This window comes from Telopea speciosissima, chromosome 2 (genome assembly GCF_018873765.1).
Source record: "Telopea speciosissima isolate NSW1024214 ecotype Mountain lineage chromosome 2, Tspe_v1, whole genome shotgun sequence".
Classification (NCBI taxonomy): domain Eukaryota; kingdom Viridiplantae; phylum Streptophyta; class Magnoliopsida; order Proteales; family Proteaceae; genus Telopea; species Telopea speciosissima.
In genome coordinates, this window is record NC_057917.1 from 63,984,514 (window position 1) to 64,011,317 (window position 26,804).

At 39.7% G+C, this 26,804-nt stretch overlaps 3 protein-coding genes across 3 annotated transcripts; 2 read left to right on the forward strand and 1 right to left on the reverse strand.

Annotated features, from left to right (window-relative positions):
• Positions 1-87: 87 nt before the first annotated feature.
• On the reverse strand, positions 88-2,540 carry LOC122651486. The gene is made up of 3 exons (XM_043844877.1): positions 2,403-2,540; positions 832-1,063; positions 88-494 (listed from the first exon to the last, which is right to left on the reverse strand). The coding sequence occupies exons 1-3, from the start codon at positions 2,492-2,494 to the stop codon at positions 198-200; spliced, it is 621 nt and encodes a 206-aa protein (XP_043700812.1). The 5' UTR covers positions 2,495-2,540; the 3' UTR covers positions 88-197.
• A 6,692-nt stretch (positions 2,541-9,232) lies between these two features.
• Positions 9,233-11,289, forward strand: LOC122651482 (putative pentatricopeptide repeat-containing protein At3g11460, mitochondrial). Its single transcript, XM_043844874.1, has one exon. It carries the CDS (start codon positions 9,308-9,310, stop codon positions 11,195-11,197), a length of 1,890 nt encoding a protein of 629 aa, XP_043700809.1. The 5' UTR covers positions 9,233-9,307; the 3' UTR covers positions 11,198-11,289.
• Positions 11,290-20,173: 8,884 nt separating this feature from the next.
• On the forward strand, positions 20,174-22,865 carry LOC122651483 (zinc finger CCCH domain-containing protein 39-like). Its single transcript, XM_043844875.1, has 2 exons — positions 20,174-20,991; positions 22,558-22,865. The coding sequence occupies exons 1-2, from the start codon at positions 20,208-20,210 to the stop codon at positions 22,803-22,805; spliced, it is 1,032 nt and encodes a 343-aa protein (XP_043700810.1). The 5' UTR covers positions 20,174-20,207; the 3' UTR covers positions 22,806-22,865.
• The last annotated feature ends 3,939 nt before the right edge of the window (positions 22,866-26,804 follow it).

The following is a 26,804-nucleotide window of genomic DNA, read 5'->3' on the forward strand; positions in this document are numbered from 1 at the left end:
TGCAAAATTTTACAGCTGAGAATGACAAACAGGTTAAATTAAGCTAACAGAACGGGAAGTAAAGTTTTGCAATTCACAAAGAATGCAAGATAAATTTCAGAGACTGTTTGCTTTATGCCACCTCGGTCCCCAAACAAGGGGCTTCAACTAAAAAAAACTGCTTCCAACGGAAGAAAACATTTTGTAACAAAGGCAACTCATTTCAGCTTTGATTTTTTAGAGCTTTGCAAAGGTTTGGCAATAGGACGGACTGGTGCACTTCTGGTTATCTTCTTCAAATCATACTTTACGGATGCAAATGCACAAACCAGAGCAATTACCATTGTTGGGTACACATAAACGGCTTTTGTAGGATCCGTGTTAACAGGTTTTCCAAAGATCCCTTCCTTTACAAGACCCCAAATGACGAGAAGTGTCCCAAACATGCTCATCCTTCCTGGTTTCAGCAAACCCACAATTGCTCCTGCCACAGCAAAGTAACTACCTGCAAGGACCTGGCAAGAGAGCCAAAGGAAATTGAGATGAAATATATATAACTTGGAAGAAAATAGAAAGGGGAACTCCAAGACAATCTCATCTGGTAAAAGTACTAAAGCAGTCTACCCATGGCAAAGCTACAGGTCATATGCCAAGTCTTTTTCAGCTTAGATGGTTTCAAATCGTGAAAGATTTACAAGAGAAAATGCCCCAAGTTGAGTTGTTTAGAAGCCTTTCTTGTTCTCTGTTCACCATATAGAGGCCAGCCTCTTTACATTCACAGAAGTGTATAGCCTGTTTAGTCCCTTGGATTTCCTCAGATTAAAAAAGAGTAGAAAAGTTGAGATATAAAACCTCAAGGCGCTTGAGGTCAGTCTCTGGTGAGGCTTCTTTCACATTTGTCAAGTTGTAGATATTTAGTATGTTATCCCATCTAGGGATGGTTCTATTGTTGATGATACCATTAGCAACAGCACCAGGGTAGAGAAGAGCCTTCACTACAAATACAGGGCAAACGTCAGTTGCTATCAACTGTGAAGAAGTCGCCTCTAATGGCGTGGTACATATCCCTGATCGACATGGGACCCTGTGAAGTGAAGAGAACAAAATTCCATTGTTAGTCCAAAGTAGGTTACCTCTGCAGAGAAAGGGAGATGAAAATTTGAAGTGGGTAAATTTGACTAGATTAACTAGTAAATACAAGGATGGAAATCAGTTCATTAACTCTAGAGCCAAGGCCAAAAAGCAATCCATCAGTTTCAAGATCAATTTTGAGACCAAAGATCCAAAAGGATAAAGCCAGTAAGGATTTCATCTAGGAAAACAACTTCTACAACAGGGGCTGCATTAAAAAGCTTAATGTAGCTTTGTCTGGATCAAATTAATGTTGATAACCACTGGATGGATCAAACTAAGGTCCACAACGAGGGAAATTTCTATAGATATCGTTGTTTTAATTGAATAGATGTCAATATTTTGTGAGTGAAGGAAGCACATATCTTGGACCTAGAACTGAAACAAACTGAGTAATTTGTTTCATCAAGAAACATCATATAGCCATTGCCTTGCCTAGGATCAATCTAGGATCAGTTGAAGTGGAATTTCCATTTCCAAGTTAATGAGACCTAGACCATAAGAAATGAAGTGAAGTGGCTGCTTCTACAGTAAATCATGAGAGTTATGTCTTGGATCAACTTAAGACTGGTAGAAACAAGGTTTTCAGAGACAAAAGGAAATCCAAATTTAAAACAGGGAAGTAAACATTTCTAGTCTGATCCACTGAGACAGTATAAATGGAAATTCCAAGAACAAAAAAAATCTGCATCCTCGAAATTAAGTCAACAGGCTTATTGAGCTGCTCCCAGGAGAAGTATTGCAATGCCACAATTGGAAAACTTAAAGATCAATAGAGTTGGGAACTCTTAAGTTAAAAATGATATAAATTGATTTTCCCTTCCTCTCTCTTCCAAGAAAGGATAAAACTTAATCGAGAACAGGAACAGATGAGTTTGCTGCTTCTTGTTTTAACTAGATTCGATATACCCAAATCATTTGAGAAGGGATGTGAGTAGTCAAACTTTGAATTAATTGAAACCCAATTAACAGAAGATTAAGGAGAATAACTCATAATGTTTGGCTTTATAAAAAACAATATTGTCTGGGCGTGAGCGACATACTGGATCAACTTGAGATATGCACCAAAAAAAAAAAAAAAAAAAAAAAAAAAAACAGAAATTTAAAGGAAACTGGGATCCAACTATCCAAGTTTCGATAGGGGTAAAATTCCACATTCCGAAAAGCAGACCCAGATTGTAGAACATTCATTCGAGTTAATTAATTTGGCTAACATAGATCTCGAGAGTGTAAACATTCCAAGAGAAAATTAAAAATATATACAGATCCAAGAACAGACCGGTGAGACTCACCTGAAGAGAGGTATCTGAAGGATGATGAGGAAGAAATAAATGCGAGAAGCAATCGAGTACATGTTGCCCATCCATCCGCTTGAAGAAGCCATTGCCACAGAGAGAGATTGTTTTGTTCCTCTTCTCAGGCGGACACGAGCAAGACAAAAGGCAAAAGTTAACGGAACCGTTTCTGGTCAGGCCGTCAACTTAACCAAACCTTGGTCGGATGCCTAATTCTGTCATGTGACAGATGAGATTGGGTGAAGTTTTGTGGACAAGCAAGAAGTGTAGAACCCAAAGGTGCGTAGGTTTAGTCTCACATCAGGGAACTTTTATCGCCCCAGTAATACGGGGGGTGTTGTGCGTATCGTGCGACGTAGCACCGTCCATGTGTGCACGGTAGGATCCACTGTGCACACATGGGAGGTGCTGCACCGCACGACGCGCTCAGCACCCCAAGTAGTACTGGGGGCGATAATTTTCCCACATCGGGTGTGTGAGTGTGGTGTGAATTGTATATATCCGTCATTCCGTTGTCTCAGAGTTTGTTAACCTTTTGGGATTAGCATATGATTTGTATGATTGCAAAAAATAGTACAACTCAAAATAATCATACAAACCACACACCAATCCCAAAACATTAATAGACTTTTAGGACCGTGGAATGATGGATACACACAACACACACTACACTCACATACCCAATGTGGGACTAAACCCAAAATCCCGTTGCTCACATGTTATGTTGTATATAGAATCATCAAGTGTAGGGGTCTAAATTGGTCTGGTTATGGAAAATCAGTTTGGTTCCTTAGCAATTTCGGCCTTAGGCTAATCGGTAAACCGAGGAGTGTACCGCCCACTAAGGGTGTAAATTGGTCTGAAACAAGTATTCAGTTTGGTTCCGATTTAGTTCCAAGTAGTGGCAACGGGATCTAGATCCGGATCGGTTCTAGAATTTGATACTCTAATTGAACTTGGTCGGTTCAGTTTGGATCTAGTTACAATTCGGTTCTTATCTGTTTACTTTATCCGGTTTTTATCTGAATACATTTGAGTCTCATAAATCATATTTTCTACAAAGTAGTGATACTACAACAACAACAACAACAATAGTACATCATACAATGAGTAAGCTCAAATACACAATGGCTGTTATGGCTCATATAGACTAGAGACCACCCTACATGTTAGTGGAGAAATGAATATTCATGATGGAATATCATCTCTAAAGCATAGTCTTGGTCGAAAAACCCGGCTTTGCCAAATCATCAACCACCTAGTTTGCGGCTCTCGGGTTCCATTGGAATTGAAATTATAGTTTTAAAGTAGTAGACAAGAAGTTCGTAGAATCGTATTTGTAGGGTTAACTTAAGATTTAAGCCTTAAGGCAGTAGAACACTAAAAGGGTAAAAGCTATTAGGGTTTTAATGATGCGGTAATTCGGTTCAAATTTGGTTAGATCTGTCAATTTAGTGGCTAGATCCGAATCCGGACCGAACTGAATTATAAACATAAATTTCAGATCTAGGACTTAACCAGACTATTATCAATCCGGATCCGAATTCGGTTTTGGTTCCGATTCCACATTGACACCCTTACCGCCCACACCCAGACACAGGGGGCGAAATGACCGCCCCAACCCCCCTGAAAGGTGAAAATCCCTCCCCCATGATGCCAATGCATGCACTCTCATTGGCCCCCGCCCGTGGGCCACGTAGTCCCGTAGAGAATGCCGACCCATATTCAAATTATTAAATGGGTAAGAGATCGTTGTCTGGTCTTGTAGCGTCTGTGCTAGTGTGGGGGCCAATAAGAGCGCGTGCAGGAGCATTTGATTGAATGAGATTTTATAGGGTCCCGGGACCTGAGCAGTAATTTCAAGTGGTCTTGTGTCTAGGCACAAGAACCACATGACCAAATAGCCTTCTTTTTCCTTTATTAAATAAATATTCATTCCTAAGTATATAGATAACCAAATATCCCAAATAATATAAAGAAGAAATGAATGTTTTGAATATACATGGGGATAAAAAGCATATATGGGTATGGAGAATGCATGTAAAAGATAGATCAAAAGGATGGCTAAATCATGGGTTGGAGATGGTCCATAAAAGCTTTGTGTTGATATTCTAAAGTTAGGGACACTTTGCATGAAACTAATGTGATCACATAAAATCTAGAGGAATATAAAAATGTTTATCTTAATAAAAGAAGAAAGAACTATATGTTGGCAAATTTAGGATCCTTGGATATTGGAGTTTATGTTCATAGCAGATACCTTTGTAGGTAGGTAGATGGAGACATAAATCATTTTCTCTTATGGAAGTAGTAGTTGGGCAATAAGGAAAGATAGTGACATGTAGGCTAATGTAGACCAGTTCAAAAAGCCATCTAGCTATCACATGTCAACTCAATGTATCAACAATATTCCATAACTTGTTGGATCTCCTCAGGAAACCTGCACTCAATTAATCATAACTATCATTATTCTACCTGAAGCTCCAACAGAAACAATTTCCAAATCCAAGGTTTCTACACAATGTATATCGGGTCTAATAGTTCTTAAGTGGTCTATTGGTTCTGGAACTGTTGGGAGAACTGGATCAGAACCAGCCCTGATCAATAAATTAATTGGTTCCAAGAACTAGATCCAAAACCGGACTAGTAATTTAATGGGTGGGCCGGAATTGATTCTTTGTGGATCAGTTTTGGTCCAATTTTCAGTTATGGTATTAAATTCATACCCTTAATCAAGAGTACCAATAGGTGTGCATAGGTATACACAGAATACAAGTCAATCATGATTTCAAGAATCGATATCAGATCGACCGAGGCCCATCCTGATTCTCATTGTTTTTGAGCGGCGATTCCCATTTTATTTCTAAGTTCCGAACTAATAATTTAATGGGTGGGCCGGTTCTGGTCCTAAATTCACACCCTTAGTCAAGGGTACCAATAGGTGTGCATAGGCATACACAGAATCCAAGTCATCACGGTTTCAAGAATTGATATCAAATTGATTGAAGCCCATTCTGATTCTCACCGTTTCTGAGTGGCCAATTTCCATTGTATTTTTAAGGTCCGAGCCAATTGTAGTTGAGCTAGACCCGATCCAAATCCCGATTACAAGTTTAATAACCTTGATGCTAACACGGGGGGTAAGTGATTGATTTGAGATCTAAATAATTTTTTTTTCCTCACAGAAAAAAAGGTTTCATTTTAAGCTCTCAATTAGTTTGCTTGATGAAATTAACAAAGAGGGATGCAAATTTTTGTGGGGGAATAGAAGAAGGACGAGAGGAAGATTCATTGGATTATTTGGGACTATCTCTGTAAGCGAAAGTTGGATGGCAAACATGGGATTAGGGTCTTTCGTACCCAGAAACAAGCATTACTAACAAAGGTAGGGTGACAATTTCTCCATATTATCTTTGGGCTTGCTTTCTATGCAATGTTTACATCCTTGGTGGCAACTTTATTCAAGCATAGCCAAGATCTCACCCATCTTGGGCACGACAGAGTATTTTGAAAGGTAGAGATCTTTTTGTTAAAGGTCTCCTTTGGATTGTGAGAAATGGACGAAGTATTAATATTTGTAGTGATTCTTGGATTCTCTCTCTACTTGAGTACATGATACACTCCCTCCAACCCCTCCAATGCTCTATTGCATGGGTTGCTGAGTTGATTACTAAAGCCTCCTGGGATGTGGCTAAGCTGAGGTCTATGTTTTCTCTACATGAGGTGGAGGTAGTAATCGCCCTTAGCTCTGATGATTGTTAGGATAGGCTTTGCTGGGAGAGGGGGCACCCAAATGGGTTCTTCGCTTTGAAATTTGCTTATCATCTCGGAGCCTCTCCCACTCCAGCTTTTTCGTCCTCTAGCTCCAAGATCACCGCTATACGAAAAATTGTATGGAAGATTATATGATCATCTAAAGTCCACCCAAAGGTCCTAAACTTCATTTGAAAAACATGTATTAATCCATTGGGCGTCTGACTAATGTTCATCACATGAATGTGTTGCTTTTGACCTCCACTCATGTTGTGGGTATGCCTCTAAGACTGTTGAGCATGCCTTGTTGCAATTCCCTCAGGCCCTGCAGGCACAATTTGCTTCATGTGTTTCTATGTGGCCTGATTGGCCTATCTTGGATTAGGTGTTGCATTGGGCCACCTTCCTGGTTTGACAAGGAATGAGCAAAGAGAGTACTTCTCTGCCCATATAGTCATTCCCTAGGAAGTCTGGAAGTGTAGGAATGTTATGGCCTTTCAAAAGAGTGTCACATCCATCCATGGGTGAATTTGGTGAACATGTGTGTGATGGAGACTTTATTTGCACTTTTCCCTCCTAGAGCTGCTGAACTATCTCCTCCTCCTTGCCTGGTGTCAGAGTCTTATCATATATTTACAAATGCTCTCTGTCCCAAGACCTAGGACTGTGGGATCTTCAGATCTTGGTGATTGTGGGCGCCTTTACATGATGGCCGATATCTGAGTATATTTTTCTTAGCTTAGTTATTATTGGGGAAGCTATGGCCATTTGCTTGGGTTTGAAAGCAGCAGTTGATGATGTCTTCATTGCGTTGCCATAGATTCCCACTCTCATGTTCTTGTCAACCGTTTATTGGATCCTTTGGCCCCTCCCCAATTGCAGACCCCACCATTATGATGATATTATGCTTCTCCTACCTTACTTTTAGTTTATATATTTTTCGTTAGTTTGTAGAGAGGACAATGCTTGTGTCCATGCTATCTCTAAATGGGCTTTGTTCTTTTCCGAAGGATTTTCTCCGAACTTTATTTTTCCTTTTGTCATTTGTGGCTTAATTAACTTGCTCTGCTTGCAGGGTTTTCATGTCAAAATAATAATTAAAAAAAAAATCAATTTTTTTTTTTGTGATTTTTCTTCATTTAGTAAGTAAAATAATAGAAAATCATCACAAGTTACCTCTTGTAGCAAGATCTATACATCTATGGAAAACCTTTATTTCTTCTTCTCGTTTCCATTTTCTAGGGTTTTGACCTATATCAAGCCAATTTCGACTGATTTTGATTCGATTTAAATTGAAACTGATGAAAACCAATCATATGTCCAATTCAAGGTTTTTAAAACCTTGTATAAAATGCTTATTACCGTGGAGCAAGCTGGAGGCTCCGTTAATTCAATAAGTGCTTGTTCTTGTGTGCTGAACTTACTTTACCCTGCTCATATCTTCCTGATGAAGGTGATGCTCTTGGCTCTCGCTTATCCCAAAGATGAAATGAGACTAAAACAAATACTCTCTAGGCTAAGCAAAGGGTTGTCTCATTCTTAAGAGGCTCTCTCTATCTACCAAAAACACAGGATGACATGGCTTATCAAAAGACATTCAGAATGTGCCTCCAATCGATTAATTTCACAACATTGATGAGGCCACATGCATCATAGTTAATAGTGATCTAACTAAATGATAGTGTTGATAAAGAGAGAATCTATTCACCCACGATGTTTCGACGTTGTGATTGAATTATGCGAAGAATGAATGCTATCATTAATTCATGTTCTCTACTATTGAAGGTCTAAAATTCCTTTCTCCAATCCAATCAGAGAGAATCATATCATGTTGATAAATAAGTTATCTCTTCACCATAGGTTATGAGAAATTGGATATCAAATGTTAACTTCTATCAAAATTTTCTCCTTAATATTTCAATAATTGTAGGACCAAGTTTCTCCACACCCACCATGATCACATCACCACACCACAATGGCCCATGAGTCCCCATGAGTCCATGACCTACTTGCTGCCTTTTAAGTAACTCTACTAAGAGGAATCCTTAATAAAGGCCCACCACATACGAAGCCCATCAACTCAAAATACTAGGCTCAAATTCTAGGCCCACTTCTTGGAGTTCTAATAATCAAACGGTGGAAATTTCTGAGTTGGTGGGTCCATATGTATAAAAACTAAATTTCTACCCCAAGGGGTCAGCTCAGTTGGCAAAAGCCCAACTCCTCAAATAAGAGGTCATGAGTTCAAATCACCTTGGGGTCTATCCCCATCCCTAATTCCCTCCCCCCTTATTATACAAGCTCTTAATACAAAAAATAAATAAATAAATAAATTTCCCTCTCTTTCTCTCTAGTGTAGGATTGGAATATTGGATAGCAGAAGGAATCAAAGCGTAATTTAGCGAGAGAGGACATTTGCATAAATTGCACTTGGTAAATTCATACTGAAAAACTCCTGACCCTAGAGATGGCCAGAACCAGAGCCCAGAAGAATCATGGAACCATAAAACTCACGATACAAAAGAAGGCGTCTCTCGTTCACTGCACGATCTGTGATGTCTCCGCCATGAATGCAAATTCGAAGAGCTTCCAGGGTACCATCTCATTCTGAGATACCCTTTTTTTGTCTTTCGAAATGGAAGATGAAATACAGAAGCGTAACACTGACTGCGTTTACTTCTTGGCCTCTCCTCTCACCTGCAAGAAGGTTTGTCTTCTCTGAAATCCCTTTCTGGATTAAGAGCTTGAATAATAAGGGGGGGGGGAAATTAGGGGATGGGGATAGGCCCCAAGGTGGTTTGAACTCATGACCTCTTATTTGAGGAATTGGTCTTTTGCCAACTGAGCTGACCCTTGGGGTCTCCCTTTCGATCTTCGTCTTCTTGTTTCATTGCTCTTTTCGTATTTAATCGACTGGGCATCTTTGTTTTTAGGGTTTTTAAAGAGAATTTTGGTAGTGTAGTTAAGTAGCGAATTTCAAAACTGATTTATTTCTCGGTTCGTTTCCCGATCACCCCAACATTCAGTGGAACCAAACCACTCATTTATTAGAACCTAAATTTGGCTCTTTTGTCTGATACTACTTGAAGTGGTTAGGTTGATTGAAGCCCCCCGAGTACAGCCCCTCACGCCTCAAGCGCAAGCTGTTTATGATCAGACCATGCTCCATTGTTCATTATATGAAGATAGTACATTTTCAAACCATCAGAGAGTGCAGCACATCCACCACCTCATGGAACACTCAACTGAGAGAACTGGCCAAGGAGGGTCTTTTCAGGGAGGGTCTTGAGCTTTACCGTCAAATGCTACGATCCAATGCCTTCCCCAATATCTTCACCTTCCCTTTCACTTTGAAATCATGTGCAGCTCTCTCACTACCATTTTCTGGGTCACAGCTCCACTGCCATGTTGTCAAGACTGGTTGTGAGTCTGATCCATATGTCCAGTCATCGCTGATCTCAATGTACTGTAAATGCTCTTTAATTGTGAATGGTCAGAAACTGTTCGACCAAAGTCCCCAACCAAGAAAACTCACTGTGTGTTACAATGCCCTCATTTCTGGTTACACCCTTAATTTTCAGTTTCCAAGTGCTTCGTTACTCTTTTGCCGCATGCGGAGGACTGGTGTTGCATTCGATGATATCACCATGCTTAGCTTGATCCCTGTATGCACCCTTCCTGTGCACCTTGGCTTTGGCATGTCTCTCCATGCTTGCAATGTTAAGTGGGCCCTCGACACCGGCCCATCTGTTGTGAACTGTCTGCTGACTATGTATGTGAGATGCGGGTCAGTTGATCATGCAAGGAGGCTTTTTGATGCAATGCCTAAGAAGGATTTGATCTCGTGGAATGCTATGATCAATGGATACTCTCAAAATGGACTTGCTACCCATGTATTGGATCTCTATCACAAGATGGAGTCTTCTGGAGTGGAGCCTGATGCCGTGACGCTTGTTGGAGTTCTGTCCACTTGTTCCCATCTTGGGGCTCACAGTGTTGGTTATGAAATTGAACAGAAGATAGCATGCAAAGGATTGGGGTTCAACCTCTTTCTAACAAATGCTCTGATAAACATGTATGCCCGCTGTGGAAATTTGACTCGAGGTCGCAGGATTTTTGATGACATGCCAGAAAAAAGCATCATGTCATGGACTGCACTCATTGTTGGGTATGGAATGCATGGACAAGGAGAGACTGCTGTGCAACTCTTCGATGAGATGCTGAGGACTGGAATTTTTCCTGATGGAGCAGCATTTGTGAGTGTGTTGTCTGCCTGTAGCCATGCAGGACTGATGGAGAGAGGCTTGGAGTATTTTTCTCAGATGGAGAAGAATTATGGGTTGAAACCTGGCCCTGAGCATCATGCATGCATAGTCGATCTTTTGGGCCGTGCTGGCCAGCTTCAGCAAGCCAGGGAGCTTATTGCATCAATGCCAGTAGAGCCTGATGGTGCAGTCTGGGGTGCCCTTTTGGCTGCATGTAAGACCCATGGTAATGTTGAGCTGGCAGAGGTGGCTTTCGAGCATGTCATTAAACTTGAGCCCACCAATGTTGGGTACTATGTGTTGTTGTCAAACATATACTCTGAGGCTAAGGACTTGGATGGGGTTGCAAGGATCCGAGTGATGATGAGGGAGCGGAAACTCAGGAAGGATCCTGGGTGTAGCTATGTTGAGCACAAGGGAAAGGTTCACCTCTTCTTGGCCGATGATAGGACTCATCCTCAGACTAAGGAGATATACATGATGTTAGATGGTCTGGAGGATTTAGTGAAGGAAACTGATGATTGGAAGCAGAGCCCCAAAAAGAGAAGTGAGGGAGCAGGGATACATAGTGAGAAGCTAGCAATTGTGTTTGGGCTTTTAAATAGTCATTCAGGGGAAGAGATAGTTGTGATGAAGAACTTGAGGATATGTGGGGATTGTCACTTGTTTATAAAGCAGGTTAGCAAGATTGTGGATCGGAAGATTGTTGTCAGAGATGCAAGTCGTTTTCACCATTTTAGGGATGGACTCTGTTCTTGCAATGACTATTGGTAAAGGTTGCTAGTTGAAGTCACAGCTAAAATTGCCATCTGTTACAGTCTTCAAAATACCAAATCCTTAGAGTGGAGTTTTTCAGGTGTACAGAGACTGTCAATGCTCACTAGATGATTTAAATAACTTGGACTGACAAAGCAATGGACTCTGTTCTTGCAATGAGGGTGTGCTGCTCTAGAAAGAGCAAAGGGCTTCCATGAGTGGAGGTCAATCAAAATAGAAAACCCATTGTTGCTTTTACGTAGGAGATGAAACTTAAACAGAAAGCAGTGATGATCTTCATCACTAAGCTACATTCAATATTAGCTTATTATAGTAAGAAACATCCTTGCTTGTACATTTTCATTTTAAATGTTCTGCACATTCCATAGTTTTATTATTGATGTTCATTGATTTATAGTGATACCATCTCCATGTTTTCTTCAAACAGTAGAACTGTAATCATGGGGTAGTATTTATTGTTTCCATTTATAATACTATCCGTGAGTACAAATGTACAATACCATCACCAATAGTTTCCCTATACTGAAGCCCTAATCATGGGGTAGTATTTATTGTTACCATTTATAATACTATCCATGAGTACGATCAGTCACCAATAGTTTCCCTATACTTATTTAAGCCCTGAACTTGTTCCTTGTCCCTTGTTTAAACCCTATTTTATTCACTGATAACATAATGAAGAAATTCATGGACACAATGTTCTATTTGCTATACCAACTGCTAGAACTCCTCGAGTTGTCAAGGTTGCTTATTGAATATTCACTACTCCACACATCCAAAAAAAAAAAAAACAGAGAGGAGAAAACCGATAATTTTGACGAGCAAAGGACTTTAAAGGCCTTATATAAGATTTTCTACATTTTGGAGCCTTTAGCTTCTTCTATTCTGACCTTGAACTAAGACCCAAATACTGAATAGTAACCTTATGACTTAATAGTACTGTTACTGGTAATGTAGCTAGGACATAAAACTAAACCTAAGCAATAAATAAATACTCTGAAAAATAGAATAATAGAATAAGACCAGGCTGATACCTAAAATAGGGGAAGTTGAAGTGAAACAAAATGTGACGACTGAATGACCAAATTAGTGTAGTGTATTCAACTCTTATTCAAGACAATCTGATTTAGATATACTGGTGGTCCATGTTGGAACCATGGAGGAATCAACCCCAATTCCATAAATTATTATCATGCATTAACATTATTAAAAAATCTGGTTGAGGCTGTGATGGTCATATGGAAAATAATTAATATCTCTATGCAACATGGATTTAAGTATCGGTGTTGGGATTGGATTGGACCTGGGCAATACCAATCTGGATCATTCTAGATCATATGATCCAAAAATGATCGATTAATTGGAGGAGAAAAAGCCCGAATACAAAGTGGATTGGCTAATCCATAGCATATATTCAATCAGATCAGTACAGATCGAGATTATGGACAATCTGGTTTATTCAGTAGCAGTCCTTAAAACCATGCAATTTAATGGAATCTTTGTGAATCATGGGCTTCAGTAATATTATGTGTATTATGCATTTCAGAATTTATTGTTTAGTTTGAGGTAACTAGGAGTTGCACCATGATAGCAAAGCCATCAGTGAAAATTTTATATGGTGCTAGTTGGGTGGTGAGAACTGAAAAGGGCTTTTGAGTTTACATACAGTATGGTGTTAATCAGTAGAATGGAAACATAGGAAGTGTGTAGACAACTCCAAGTAGCTGGGATAAGGATTAGAGAGTAGAGTTCAGGACTCTTAGCTTTCTGTTTTGTGGATGCCTCCTTCTCATAGTAATGTGGGTTGTTGCTCATACTCATGGTGAGATATATTTTCTGTTACAATGGTTTGTGAATTTATTTATTGACATTGATTTTTCTGTTTTTGGTAGGTTTGTAATTTATATGTTTTCTGGTGTCTGATAATCTCTACCTTTGTGTTTCTTATATGGAACTTTAATCTCTTTTACAGAAGAACATGTACGTCAAGTTTTGGAGATTATCTTTTTAGCTGATCTTTTTCTATTTCCTCCCTTCAGGTAGCTGTGGAGGAGCTCCACATATTCAACTGTCAAACTTCCACTCTGGCTATGCTAGAACCCAATCCGACAGTTTACAAACATTGTATCCCATAAGAAGTTGGACCAGGCATATACTACTACATGTAGCAGGTATGGTGCTCTCAAACAGGTCTATGAAACCTTTTACCACAAGCTGCAGATCATCTTTGGAAACGGAAAGTATGTTCATTTTACAATCATCCATGATGATGATGTGATTATAGTAAATAATTAAATAATGATTATAAGTATGTTCTTTTGTGGGAATATCTATGCTTTATATACTTGTCAATATCATTAAAAACAAAAACTACTCATCAATATTCTGTGAATAAATAGATTTCTTGCTTGAATTGTGTTTGGATTTCTTGGTTTCACCCTAAATTACCCAAAAATACCATGATTCATGACTCTATCAGTGGATGCCCAGTTCATTGTCATGACCCTTAGTCCAGACATCCAACGGTTTAAAGAATCTGTCTTTATGAGAGACAAACCTGTAAGAATCCCCTGGCTTTGGGACCATTAAGGCAGAAGATATTGTATGTCCACCAAAATAGCAACTAGGTTTCAGAATAGTAATCTAGCTATGACTCCACGTCAACATTGTAAATCCCCATCAAAATGACGACACAACGACCATTCAATATAGGGAATAACATAAATCAAGCCAAGGTGATCCAATGGACAGAAACTTCAAATCAGCAAACCTTCAAAATTAGAAACTAAAGGTCAGAACTTCAATCAGCAGCATCCATCGATGTGCCCCATGGATGGCACTCAAACTCTCATTGGAGGATGGTTATGGGATACCCTTAAACACTCCAAAATATCAGCCTCAAAGGAGGGCTAGATGTGGGTGAATGGTTCTCACACAGAATTAGAAATTAGGTCAGAAATAACCAAGGTTCTAAATCTCGGGTTTCGACCTGGGTTCGACCAGCCCGAAACCGAGATATGGTTGAAACTAGGTCGAAACCTGGTACTTTTTCCCAGCCAACTTGAGACTCTAGTTTCGAGGCCCAGAAATGTTTTTTTAGGTCTGACTTGTTGTATACAGCCTATTTTTGACATTCTAAACACAATGTATGAACTATTTTCACCAAAAAAAAAAAAAAACACTCATAATGGTACTTGTGGTTATTGACCCAAGTTTACTAGTGTGTACTGAAGGATACACTAAATCTGGTATTATAAATACTTAGTTCACATAAAGTTAAAGTACAAGAACACTGAATAATACATGTTATCCAAATGAAACATTAAGGTGCTCAACAGTCAACACTCGCTCAATTCCATGCAAAGAGAGGTTCACACACTAGATTAAGAGTGTTAATGTAGGTTGGAGATGCACCAAACGAAGCAAATATGCAAAGAAATAAACACTTTTTTGCCAAACTCCCACTCCCTGTGTCAAAACCACCGAGATCTATTATGTTTCAATCAAAACTTGCCATTTTTAAGTTCCGTTTTGGGTTGGTTCAACTGGTTTCGACTGAAACCAGTCAAAACAACCGAGATGTGGTATTTTTTAAACTCCCACCTTAACTTGTCTCGGTTTCTTGTGAAACCGAGATATCTCGGTAGTTTCGGTTGGTTTCGATCGAGTTCTTTTTCCTTAGAAATAACAACTTACAGACACGGCCATATGCAGCCAATAGATCGAGATAATATCAGTATTGAGGGGAGGGAATAAGAGGGTTATTACAGTACCAAAATACAGCCAGAAGTTGATGACCAGCTTAGAGGTCTTCTCAACCAGCTTCTTGGAAGGAATTGATGGAGCAGCCTTGGAGGGTTGTAAGTTGTAACAGCAATCAAACAGAGACACGAGGGAGTCTCGGTTGCTCTCTGTTGGTGACTTTTTTGCGGGATTAATAAAATAGAAACTGTAGAGAAAAAGGAAGAGAGAAGATTGGGGAAGAAAAAGGGGGGATATAACCAAGTCCTCTCAGCTATGGCCTTGTTCAGTCTCTCACCATAGCTGAATCTCACAGCACAAAGCAACAAATTTTTTTCAAAACTCCCAATTGTGGGGGCTGTAGTGCAGCCTCTATTTTATTGATGGGGAAATGATCCACACGACGCCAGCATCTGGACCCGACCCTTTTGCACGCCCCCCCCCCCCTTTTGAAATTCCCATATACCCCCTATTATCAGGGTTTCCCATAATACCCCTCCCTCCAATGCCTAAAACTGCACACGGGTGTCGGATGGAACCCTCTCCCTTTACTGATAATCTCAAAGTAAACCTCCCTTGTGTGGAGGACAGAAGATCCCTTACAAAATACAGCCCAATAAAAATAGAAACTAATCTAGCTTGCTTCCTAATTTCATTTTTTTTTATATATATTTTTTCTTTGGGGAGGGGGTTGGGGGGAACTGGGGAGGGGGGAAGGTAACAGCTAGGAGACTCGAACTCGTGATGAAGCGCACCACAGCTCACCAACTGCGCTAGGCAGCTGTTGTTTGCTTCCTAAGTTCTGGTTACACTAAAATAGAAACTAAATAACTGCTTAGAAATATAGAAACAAAGATTAAAAGATCTCCTTGAAGCCTCCCACACAAGTCATTAAAAGAGTCTCTTAATGGGCCCAAACCAGGCCCATTAGTTTGGCCTAAAACTCCAACCATCAGGCCTTATAATGCAGGTCATGCTGGCCCATATGAAGGCCAACAGGGGGCTGGCTCGATAGGAGCAGGCCTGGCCAGCTGTGTCTGGATCTTCCTCCTCTTCAAGCCCCATCGTCCTGCATCATATGTTTTAGAGGAATAGAGTTTAACATGTTGTCCTTCTTCCATTCCACTCCCCAGAACCCATTGGACATATAATCCCCTTATTAGTTCAATATTGAACATCAGCTACTCCTGTCAAATCATAACATTTAGGTGACGAAATGAAGTAAATGTAAGACTTGGATATTGTTCATAATCCAAATTGGATATTTGTGTGCATCCATTTATTCTGATTCAGTTATTAGATTTTTTTAATCTATTATTATTAGAAGGTAGAAAATTGAACCATATTACTTGGATGTAGGACTAGTAAGAACTAGGGTTGACAGAAGTTAAATACAAAGGCTGGGGACAAACTTTTCATATTCAGAGTCATCTGATGTAATAAAGGCTGAATTGTCATTTCGTCAATTTGAAAGATGAGATTTTTACAACCCATTAATAAATCTTACATTGGATAAGTAGTTTCCTCAGCCCATCTTAACATGTTCTTCTGTTTACTGTGTCCGTTTCACTATTGCACTGCCTTTAGGCCACTCGCCCCCCCCCCCTACTGTAGGAGATGAGGCAAGGCAGCTCTGTCATTATCAGGTAGATAGTTTGGTTAAAAGCTATTGATTATCATCAGAACCTCATCAGCCATTTTTATAACCCATGAGATGGTAACCCTGCATTCAGTTAGAACCTGGTTTGAAAGACATGGCTTGAATGGCCCCCCTAAACTGGGCAAAGTTGGGGGCTTTGACTGAACACTTTCATTGTTATCTCATAGAAGAACTCACAGACTAAATAAGGTGAAATGATTGAAAGTCGACCAGAAATTGGACCTAGTTTCTCAGACCATGAATAATTGAGGTTGGGAGTCCATGATGAACCCAGAATCCAATCACAACGGTACATCACCATTGGTGAAGAGAAAATCACGCTGGTGAAGGGAATACTTAATCCTAAGAAATTAACTGAACAACTCAAGCAAGATCTTTGTGAAGTAGGCAGGGTTACTAACTGAACAAAACACCCCAACGTACATACACATGGGCTTTCAAAGTTTTTGTTTTATTATTTTTTTCACATTTTAATCTCACTTGTAAATTGAGATGGCTGATTCATAGAGTTTGTAGCCTACAAGTTTGTCCTGCCAGCATTCCTCTCATTGTGAATAATATGCCATTAAGCTCTCTACGAATCTTATTTGTAATTTTTGTTTCCACTGCAATATTCAAAATATTCCGTGCTGGTACTTGAAGTGAAACACGCTTTACTGAATTTTTAAGGTGGAAAATGATATGGTGAACCCACCGTGGCATGCAATTTCATGAACTCCGGGTGGAATAACTTTTTCTTGGAATCAAAGAACTGCAGCTTGACGTAGCTGTGTCTTTTTTTTCTTTGGAGAAAGTTTTACCATGGTGCAGGAAAAACTACTGCTATCAATGGCTGTCAATGTTTGCTCCCCCTACTTATGAATGGTCGATAACACCTCCATTATTCCCCTGTACCTTATGGAGACCATCCAAGTCCATCGGTCAAGGGATTCTCCCTTAACCTTGGGTGTGGGAAATCTCAGTCCTTCTAATGTCTTATGAAGATGTCATGCCACAGTGGATAGTAGAATTCCTTTTGTTTTAGTTATTGTTAAAGGAAGGTGGATGTAGTTTGGCCTATTTGCTTTGAAAGACAACTCAGGCTTCATTTTTCTGCAATGTTGCAAATTGATTGGGGCTTAAATTTCACTAGGGTAAGGTCCACCCTTTCCTCATCATCTATTAATTTGGGCCCAAATGAACCCTGCCACATGTCAAATTAAGTGGACAAAAAATGGGAAGAAAAAAAAAAGTTGTTCTATTGACCTTAGCACAATGGCCTGTTTCATTTAGCCACATTGCAGATGATGTGGTAAGTTGCAACCATTTGATCATGTCAACTTTGAAAGTCCAACTCAGCCATATGACCTTTCTTTTAGTGGTCAATTTTCCATTAATTTTCAACAGTTCATCATTGGAATGCATATTTGTCTTTTGACTTGTTAGTTATATGCCAAATCTATAGATACATGGATTTTTCAACATTTTATTTTATCTTGCCATATGAGTATTATATGAGCATATGACCAACTTTGATGGTCATATACTTCAGGTTATGTTTTGATGCCAAGAAAAGGAAAAATTCAAGAAAAAAAAATGAATTTGAGATGAAAGATACACACTTAAATCATCTATTGCATCAATATGATTTTTGTCTCATTATGTTTTCTCTTCTCTTCTCTTTTTTTTTCTTTTCTTGGCATCCAAACATAGCCTAATAAGAACTTGAGGTCTTTTTGCGCACAAAATTGAATCCTGATACAACCTGCCTCATGGCACAATTAGGTGTTGCAATCCATAGATTCCAGGGTGGTCATGACTCGGGACTCGTGACAAGTAAGAATGAAAAAAAGAATTTTGGGACTTCTAACCCTTAGTCAGCAGTTTTCTAGCTAGGATGCCCTTGACCAGTTCGATATATAAAAATTAGGGTTGGCAGTTCATCCTAATTTCCCACTTTATGCAGCGAGGAAACCTTGCCCGTTTAGCTGAACGGGGAAGGTAACTAGGTAAGCCAAATTTAGAGGGTGCAAGTATGGCCGAGTAATTCCATGCCAATCAGAAGCCCACTTAAAATTTTCAGCGACTGGGGTCTGTCTTGTGCTGAAACCTTGGATTGAGCCCCGGCCCATATATACATACATACGCACACGTATATTTGTAAGGCCAAATCCAGCCTTCCCTATGCCCTATTAGGCTGGGCTTTGGCTGAGATATCTTAACCTAACCTGGGGTCGTGTGCTTAGGCTAAACCCTAACAACACCTGGCTGGGCTTGGGTAGGCTTGTCAACCAGTACGGTTTCGGTAATACGGTACGGTACAAAAAATAGGTACCCAATACCGATACCGTATCGTACCGTTTAGGAACCCTATTTTCAATACCGTAACTGTACCGCTACGGTACAGTTTCGGTATGGTATGAAAGCGATATATAAAATGGTATGTATACGGTACGGTACGAAAATGGTATATATATGGTACAAAAAACGGTATAAATTCGATTTTTATAAATGATATGTATATGAAAACGGTATATATACGGTACGAAAATGGTATGCATACGGTACGAAAACGGTACGGTTTCATTTGTGCATGTTTACACCCCAAAACGGTACGGTTATGGTACAAATTCAGTAAAACGGTACAATTTCGGTACATACCGACGGTATGACTGTAAAAACCGTTACCGTACCGTACCGTGGTCAATACCGTTTGACCATACCGTACCGTACCCTTTTTGCAAAGGTGCAGTTTGGTATGGTTTTACGCGGGCGGTTTTGGTTTCGGTATACGGTTTCGATTCCAGATTGACACCCTTAGGCTTGGGTGTTCAAAAACCCAACCTAACCTTGGGTCAGGCCCGACTTGACCTGAGCCCCAAAAGAACTCTGGGCTGGGCTTAGATTTTAAATACCGGGCCAAACCCAACCCGTGTTTGCCTACACAAATTTTACCAGCTAGCTCAACAAGCATGGTATGAGTGGGACATTTTTATCCTCCACCCTCTAAATTTTTCCTCCATCGCCTGTCTTAACTCTTAACCTCCCTCACGGGGAGAGTAAGGGTAAAGAAACTTGACCCCAGTAAATTGTAGAATGAAGAGAGGGGAACCATGGCTGTGCATGGTGTACGTTCGTGCTTTCAACCGTTGGATGATATGATCACGTATTTTTCATCTCCATCCCATGGTTGCTAGGCACGGTCTTGCACCACACACAACCGTGCACGAAGTAGAAAAATTCATTAAGAACCTTCTTAGAAAGGAATTCTGACTAATTCAGTCGTTGAGATGCCGTTTTAGGGTTTTAGACTTCACTAGGGTTTAGTTGTTTTGGCTTGCAGCCTTGCATTGAATTTAGGGTTTCTGGTTTGGCAGCTTTTCAGATTTATATTCTTTACAATTCTTTCCCGCCGACTCATTCCGAGGAGGCTCTGAAGTTTTTTGTTCATAGGAACTGGATCTTAATTTTGTGTGAGTGGGTAATTCACTCATTGATATTATTTGGTGTTTTCTGGTCAAATAATAAATCTTCATCTAATGTTGTTTCACTGGCATTCCGATTTGTCCATCTTGGTTATCTGATTCTTCCGAACAAAACTGGTTTAAAGCCCTAACATCGGCAAGTATGAGTGTTCCTGCTCCTCCCCGTCCGTTCTGTCCACTGCCATCATTCCCTGTAAGCGGTGAACCTGTTGGATTCTGGCCTCAAATCCCTTTTGACAACGAACAAGCCCAACCTGCTTTTGGTGCCGATTGGACACCGCCATTCAAGAAGCCCAGAAACTTCGAAGATAACCGCTCGAATTCCTTTTCAAACCCACCTGGAAATCCAAGAATGCCGCCTCCGCCAGCGTTGAACCCTCCTGTTTGTAGGGGCGTAAACAGGATGTTTTTCAAGACCCGTCCTTGCGCAAAATTCTTTACTGGGGCCTGTCCTTATGGGGACAACTGCAATTTTGTCCATGGGCCTGACGATTTGAGGAAGCCTCCACCCAACTGGCAGGAAATACTTGCTGCCAGAGCCCGTGAGGAAGAAAGAGCCGCTGGGCTTTGGGATGAAGATCAGAGAATAATCACTAGGCTCAAGCTCTGCAAGAAGTACTGTAATGGGGAGGAGTGCCCATATAGGGATAGATGTAATTTTCTTCACGAAGATCCAGCCAAGTTCAGGGACGATCCTGGGAGATTTAGGGAGAGTTCTGCAATCAGCATTGGGACTACAGGATCTCCTGTGAATAATGGAAGTGGGTCTGACCATCCACAGGAAAGTAATGGGTTTGTGAATTCCGGTTCTGATGTTAATCGGATCAATGTGAAGCCTTTTTGGAAGACAAGAATCTGTTCCAGGTGGGAGATCTCTGCGACCTGCCCCTTTGGTGATAAATGTCACTTTGCTCATGGGCAAGCAGGTATTCTTGCGGCAACCAAGCTTTCTGTTTTTCTGCTTTGATGGTTTTTCTTTTTTCCTATTCGTTGTGTTTGTTTGACTTCTGCTTATTGTATACCCATTTCGCCTTATTGATTTTGTGTTGCTTGTATGATAAGAGTATTTTTCACCAAAAATAATTTCAATCCAATCAACCACTAGACCAGGAAGATATTGACGGAGAAATTGGTTATCAGGGACCGTATTTCTGCATGACTTGTATTGCTTCTTAACCTTGTTGTTAGTTGAAGAGTCTCCAGGGCAGGAAATTCTTCGACTCCTCACTGCTATTTTTCAATCACTTGGAGGTAACTAAAGCATGTTTGGAAGCACTCCTGAGCAGGGTTATAGGTATCGGTATTGGTGCCCATGTTGGTTACCGCTGATACGATACAGAGACCTGTATTGGGCATAAATTCAAATAACTACCACTTTTTTTTGGTCTCTTCGGAGACATCCAATAAAAAAACTACCACTTTTTTGCCAATACTACCTATCCGTATCAATATCGTATCATTATCAGCAATACCAATATGTATCGGGATTCTGATACCTTGATCCATGCTCCTGAGTGATTCTTCAAAGAAGCACTTTGATGAGCTATGCTAGGAGGACTCCAGGGTCAGCTGTGTAGAGGAATCACAACCCCCCTCTTCCCCCCCCCCCCCTCCCCAACTAGAATTGATTGGTATCCCCTGATTTCATTGCCTTCTTTTCAGGAACTTTCAATTCCATGAAGTCCAGTCCAGGGTGGGGGCCTCAAGATGGCTCACAGTGGGATCCCCTAGACAATTTCCTTCTTTGATCCGTACAAGTGATTGTTATAGTAACCAACTTACTGTAAATGATGGCTTACAGAATGAGCAAGTGATTCTTACAATGAAATGCAAGATGAGAAGCAAAAAGATTTTGCTTCGGAAGAGCAAAAATCAAAGGTTGGCTTTATAGAATCACATTAGTGCCAAATTACTCCAGATAATCGGTACTCCTTGGAGTCACTCTGTTAGTCTGGAAGAGTCTCAGTTGGAGCAAAGTCTGTCCAACAAAAGCTCTTGTTTCCACTTAAGCCTTCAGTTTTAATTGAACCTGGAATAGCTAATGAAACATCTCTTTCACAGTCTCTAAAATAATAGGTATGGCTGCTAAAGCCCTTAAATTTGATTAGAAATTATTTCTAAAATGTTAGTAATCCAGAGAACAATCAACAAATAATCTTATCTATTGTTTAGGCTTCATCCTACAGTTATAACATCAGCCATTTCCCATGCAATACTGGCCCCTTCATGTCCTTGTGAATTTGCTCCTTTTCTTTTTTTTTTGGGTCAAAATATGATAAATTAATAGTTATGGAGGAAATTCTAGTAAATCATCGTCAAGATAGCTTGATTTATGATGCCTTTCATACATAGTATGTTGTAATACTTAGCTAATTGTCTGTTGTAGTTCTATGTAGTTTTCACAGAAGAATCATTTTCAGTATCATGTAGTTTGCACTTATGTCAAGGAAACTATTCATTACTAATTATATTGGCTGATGACTTGATCACAGAACTGCAGAAGATTGGAGGCCACATTGAAGCAGAAGTAGGGAATGTTTACACAGCTCCCATAAAACCTCTTATGAATTCCAATTATGATGTATCACCCACTAATACAGGGGTGGGAACTTGTAAGCAGCAAGTGCAAGGTAAGAAGTGTCTGCTGAACTGGAGAGCTGAGAAGATCAGTCGCATTTATGCTGATTGGATTGATGATGTGCCGCTTGTTCGCAATTCGCCTAGCAAAGTGGAGAGCTGATTCTAGAGTAGAAGTTTTGCTGGAACTTGAAATTTAGAGTTCTAGTATCATACCCTTTTTCTCTAGTAGATTAGGCAAATTAGTATGGGTTTTACTTTTCTTTGTGCGTTGGGTCTTGCTTGAGGTCTGGAAGGATGAGTCGCAATTTTTTCTTCGTTTGATCTATTAGTGGGTTGATTAGTCTCATTTTGATTCTTTTTGAACAAATCATTGAATGTCTGCTATCATGGAAAATGTACATTCTGATCATCAATTTTGTATTCTTTCCTCCCATCGTTTTGGGGTGATACAATTTTGAGATTTAGTGTTGGAAATTATGGATTGTTGTATACCCAAGTATTGATTGAATGATTTCCAATTCTCATTTTTCTTGTTTTTTTTTTTTTTCTTCTTTGGATGGGGGAGGGGGTTTGAGGGAATAGATGTAATATGTTGCTCACATAATCATGGTGGGATTGTAGTTCATATGCAATTGCTATATATCAAAGTATGCTTAAAAAATGCGTCTGAATGACACATCTATTGGGGTAGTTAGAACTTGACACCTTTTAATTGTTCTTAAATGTTTTGAATATACATGGGGGATAGAAAGCATATATGGGTATAGAGAACGCATGTAAAAGATAAATCAGAAGGATGGGTGACAGCTGAATCATGGTCTCTATAAGTTGGAGATGGTCCATAGAAGCTGTGTTGATATTCTTAAGTTAGGGACACTTTGCGTGAAACTAGTGTTGTAACGTTTGCACTAGTGTGGGCGTCAATAAGAGCGTGAGCAGGAGCATTTGATTGAATGGAATTTTATAGGTCCCGGGACTTGAGCGATAATTTCAAGTGGTCTTATGTCTAGACACAAGAACCACACGACCAAATAGCCTTCATTTTTCTTTATTAAATAAATATTCATTCCCAAGTATACAGATAACCAAATATCCCAAATAATATAAAGAAGAAATGAATGTTTTGAATATACTTTGGGATAAAAAGCATATATGGGTATAGAGAATGCATGTAAAAGACAGATCAAAAGGATGGGTGATAGCTGAATCATGGTCTCTATGAGTTGGAGATGGTCCATAGAAGCTTTGTGTTGATATTCTTAAGTTAGGGACACTTTGCGTGAAATTACTGTGATTACATAAAATCTAGAGGAATATAAAAATGTTTATTTCAATAAAAGAAGAAAGAACTATATGTTGGCAAATTTAGGATCCTTGGATATTGGAGCTTATATTCATAGCAAATACCTTTGTAGGTAGGTTGATGGAGACATAAATCCTTCTCTTATGGAAGTAGTAGTTGGGCAATAAAGAAAGATGGTGACAGGTAGGCTAATGTAGACCAGTTCGGGAAGCCCTCTAGCTATCACATGTCAACTCAATGTATCAACAATATTACATAACTTGTTGGATCTCCTCCGGAAACCTGCACTCAATCATAACTGTCATTATTCTATCTAAAGCTCCAACAAAAACAATTTCTAAATCCAAGGTTTCTACACAATGTATATCAGGTCTAACCGTCCTTAATTGGTCTATTGGTTCTGGAACTATTGGGAGAACCGGATCAGAACCAGCCCTGACCAATAAATTAATTGGTTCCAAGAACTAGATCCAAAACCGAACTAATAATTTAATGGGTGGTCTGGAATTGGTTCCTAGCGGATCAGTTTCGGTCCAATTTTCAGTTATGGTATTAAATTCATACCCTTAATCAAAAGTACCAATAGATATGCATAGGCATACGCAGATTGCAAGTCAATCACAATTTCAAGAATCAATATCAGATCGATCGAGGCCCATCCTGATTCTCACTGTTTTTGAGCGGGGATTCCAATTTTATTTCTAAGTTCCGGACTAATAATTTAATGAGTGGGCCGGTTCTGGTCCTAAATTCACACCCTTAATCAAGGGTACCAATAGGTGTGCATAGGCATACACAGAATCCAAGTCATCACGGTTTCAAGAATTGGTATCAAATTGATCGAGGCCCATCCTGATTCTCACCTTTTCTGAGTGGCCAATTTCCATTGTATTTTTAAGGTCCGAGCCAATTGTAGCTGAGCTAGACCCGATCCAAATCCCGATCACAAGTTTAAGAACCTTGATGCTAATACGGGGGTAAGTGATTGATTTGAGATCTAAATAATTTTTTTTTCTTTTATACAATTTATTTTTTTTCTATTCAATATCTCATTTTTTTTTTTCCCTTACAAAAAAAAAGGGAAATTTACATATACCACCACTGAGGTTTGACGAAAGGATATTTTCACCCCCAGTTTTGGAAAATTCTGCATACCCTCCTGAGGTTTGCAAACGATAACAAATAAGTCCATCCCGTCAGTTCATGACTAACACTGTTAAAAATTAGATTTGAACTGACAGAATTGCCCTTAAAAGAAAAGGAAAAAAAAGAACAACACCTGCAACTCATCTTTCCCCAATTTGTGGGTATTCATGATTTGTAGCCGATTGAAGAGAAACAAGCAACAATCAGTGCTTCTAACCGTGAAATACATCTCCAACCACCGGAGAAGGTAAAAACAAGACCTGCAGTTCATGGGTAAGAATGGGAACAACTGAAATTGCAAAATAAAACCAAACCATCATTGGGGAAACCTCAGCTACCTAAATTTTGTTTAAGTATTGAATCTATAACAGGGAGACTAGAAGAGCATTTACATACATGAAGGGCTCTGGAGATGGGTGATGAAGCTGCGACAGTTTTAATGACAGACGTAGCAGCGACGGTTTTAATGATAGACGCAGCAGCATTCATCGCCATTGCTCTCTCTCTCTCTCTATTTCTCTCTCACGGAAGATGAAGAAGAATTTCTCAGTGAAGAATGAGCAGACAAGCTAGTTTGTACAATTGGAGAATGCTCTGCAACTCTGTCTCTACTCCCTACTTATAAGGAGCGAAGCACCAAAAATAAATTGGGAAATTTACTTATATGGGATGCTTGCATACGCCCCTGAGTTGCAAGCATCGCTTTCATCTTCTTCTTCTCCTCTGTTTCCTCTTCCATCTTCTTCTTCCCCATTAGCTTCTTCTTTCTTCCCAACAAACCCTAACCCCAATACCTAACCACTCTCTTACATCTCGCCTCTTTATTACCCTAATCTGGACTCTCTCAATAACCCTAATTCAACTAAATATCCTCCTACTGCCACCGGATACCCAACTGTAGACGATCTGGATTGTAGCTTTTCCTACAATTAAACGTGTCAAGCCTGGAACTTCACTACGGTGATATGAAATGTTCTCTGAATCCCATCACCGACAGGTTTCTTTTCTTCTCCGGAGAAACTCTAAGGATTTATTTTGGATTGTTGGACTTGGCTGACCGTTGATTCACTACCTCCTCGAATCAAGTTGTAGGAGAAGAATCGAAATTTTTTATTGAAGAATTGCAGAAACTCTGGTTCTTGATTTGTTGCGCTAAACTCAGTCTCTGATCTCTGATTTGTTTTGTCGAAAGGACCAAACAATCAATTACATTTTCTATAATATATGATCTTATAATCTGGAGTTGGGTGGATCATGGATTAATCGATCTAAATTTGAGATTCAGAACCCTTGAGCATCTCTATGGGTTTAAGCACATCTCAGATGAATTTTCTCGAGGTCAAATGATCAATTGCATCCTCAATGATGTGTTATGATGTCTGATCTCGTGATTTTTGAACTGCGAATTAGAGATTTAGTAGATTTTTCTGAGTTTCGGATTTCATTGTTCAATCTCTATGCGTGATGGTCCGAATATATGATCGAATGTTTGTCACAAAGGTTCGATTGAAATTTACACCAGAGATGAACTAGGATTCTTGTTGTGCCTTTCAGATTTTCAGGATACCTGCAACTCATCTTCCCCAAAGTCGATTGGGGAAGATGAGTTGCAGGTATTTTTTTTTTTCTTGTAAGGGCAATTCCGTCAGTTCAAGTCTAATTTTTAACAGTGTTAGTCATGAACTGATGGAATAGGCTTATTTGTTACTA

What these genes read in the sequence shown, in the direction of transcription:
- LOC122651482 (XM_043844874.1), top strand. Translation starts at nt 9,308, where the DNA reads ATGATCAGACCATGCTCCATTGTTCATTATATGAAGATAGTACATTTT.
- LOC122651483 (XM_043844875.1), top strand. Translation starts at nt 20,208, where the DNA reads ATGAGTGTTCCTGCTCCTCCCCGTCCGTTCTGTCCACTGCCATCATTC. An exon ending in CTTTGCTCATGGGCAAGCAG is followed by an intron (nt 20,992 to 22,557) that starts GTATTCTTGCGG and finishes ACTTGATCACAG; the next exon opens with AACTGCAGAAGATTGGAGGC.
- LOC122651486 (XM_043844877.1), bottom strand. Translation starts at nt 2,494, where the DNA reads ATGGCTTCTTCAAGCGGATGGATGGGCAACATGTACTCGATTGCTTCT. An exon ending in CTTCAGATACCTCTCTTCAG is followed by an intron (nt 1,064 to 2,402) that starts GTGAGTCTCACC and finishes TTCACTTCACAG; the next exon opens with GGTCCCATGTCGATCAGGGA. An exon ending in CTGACCTCAAGCGCCTTGAG is followed by an intron (nt 495 to 831) that starts GTTTTATATCTC and finishes CTCTCTTGCCAG; the next exon opens with GTCCTTGCAGGTAGTTACTT.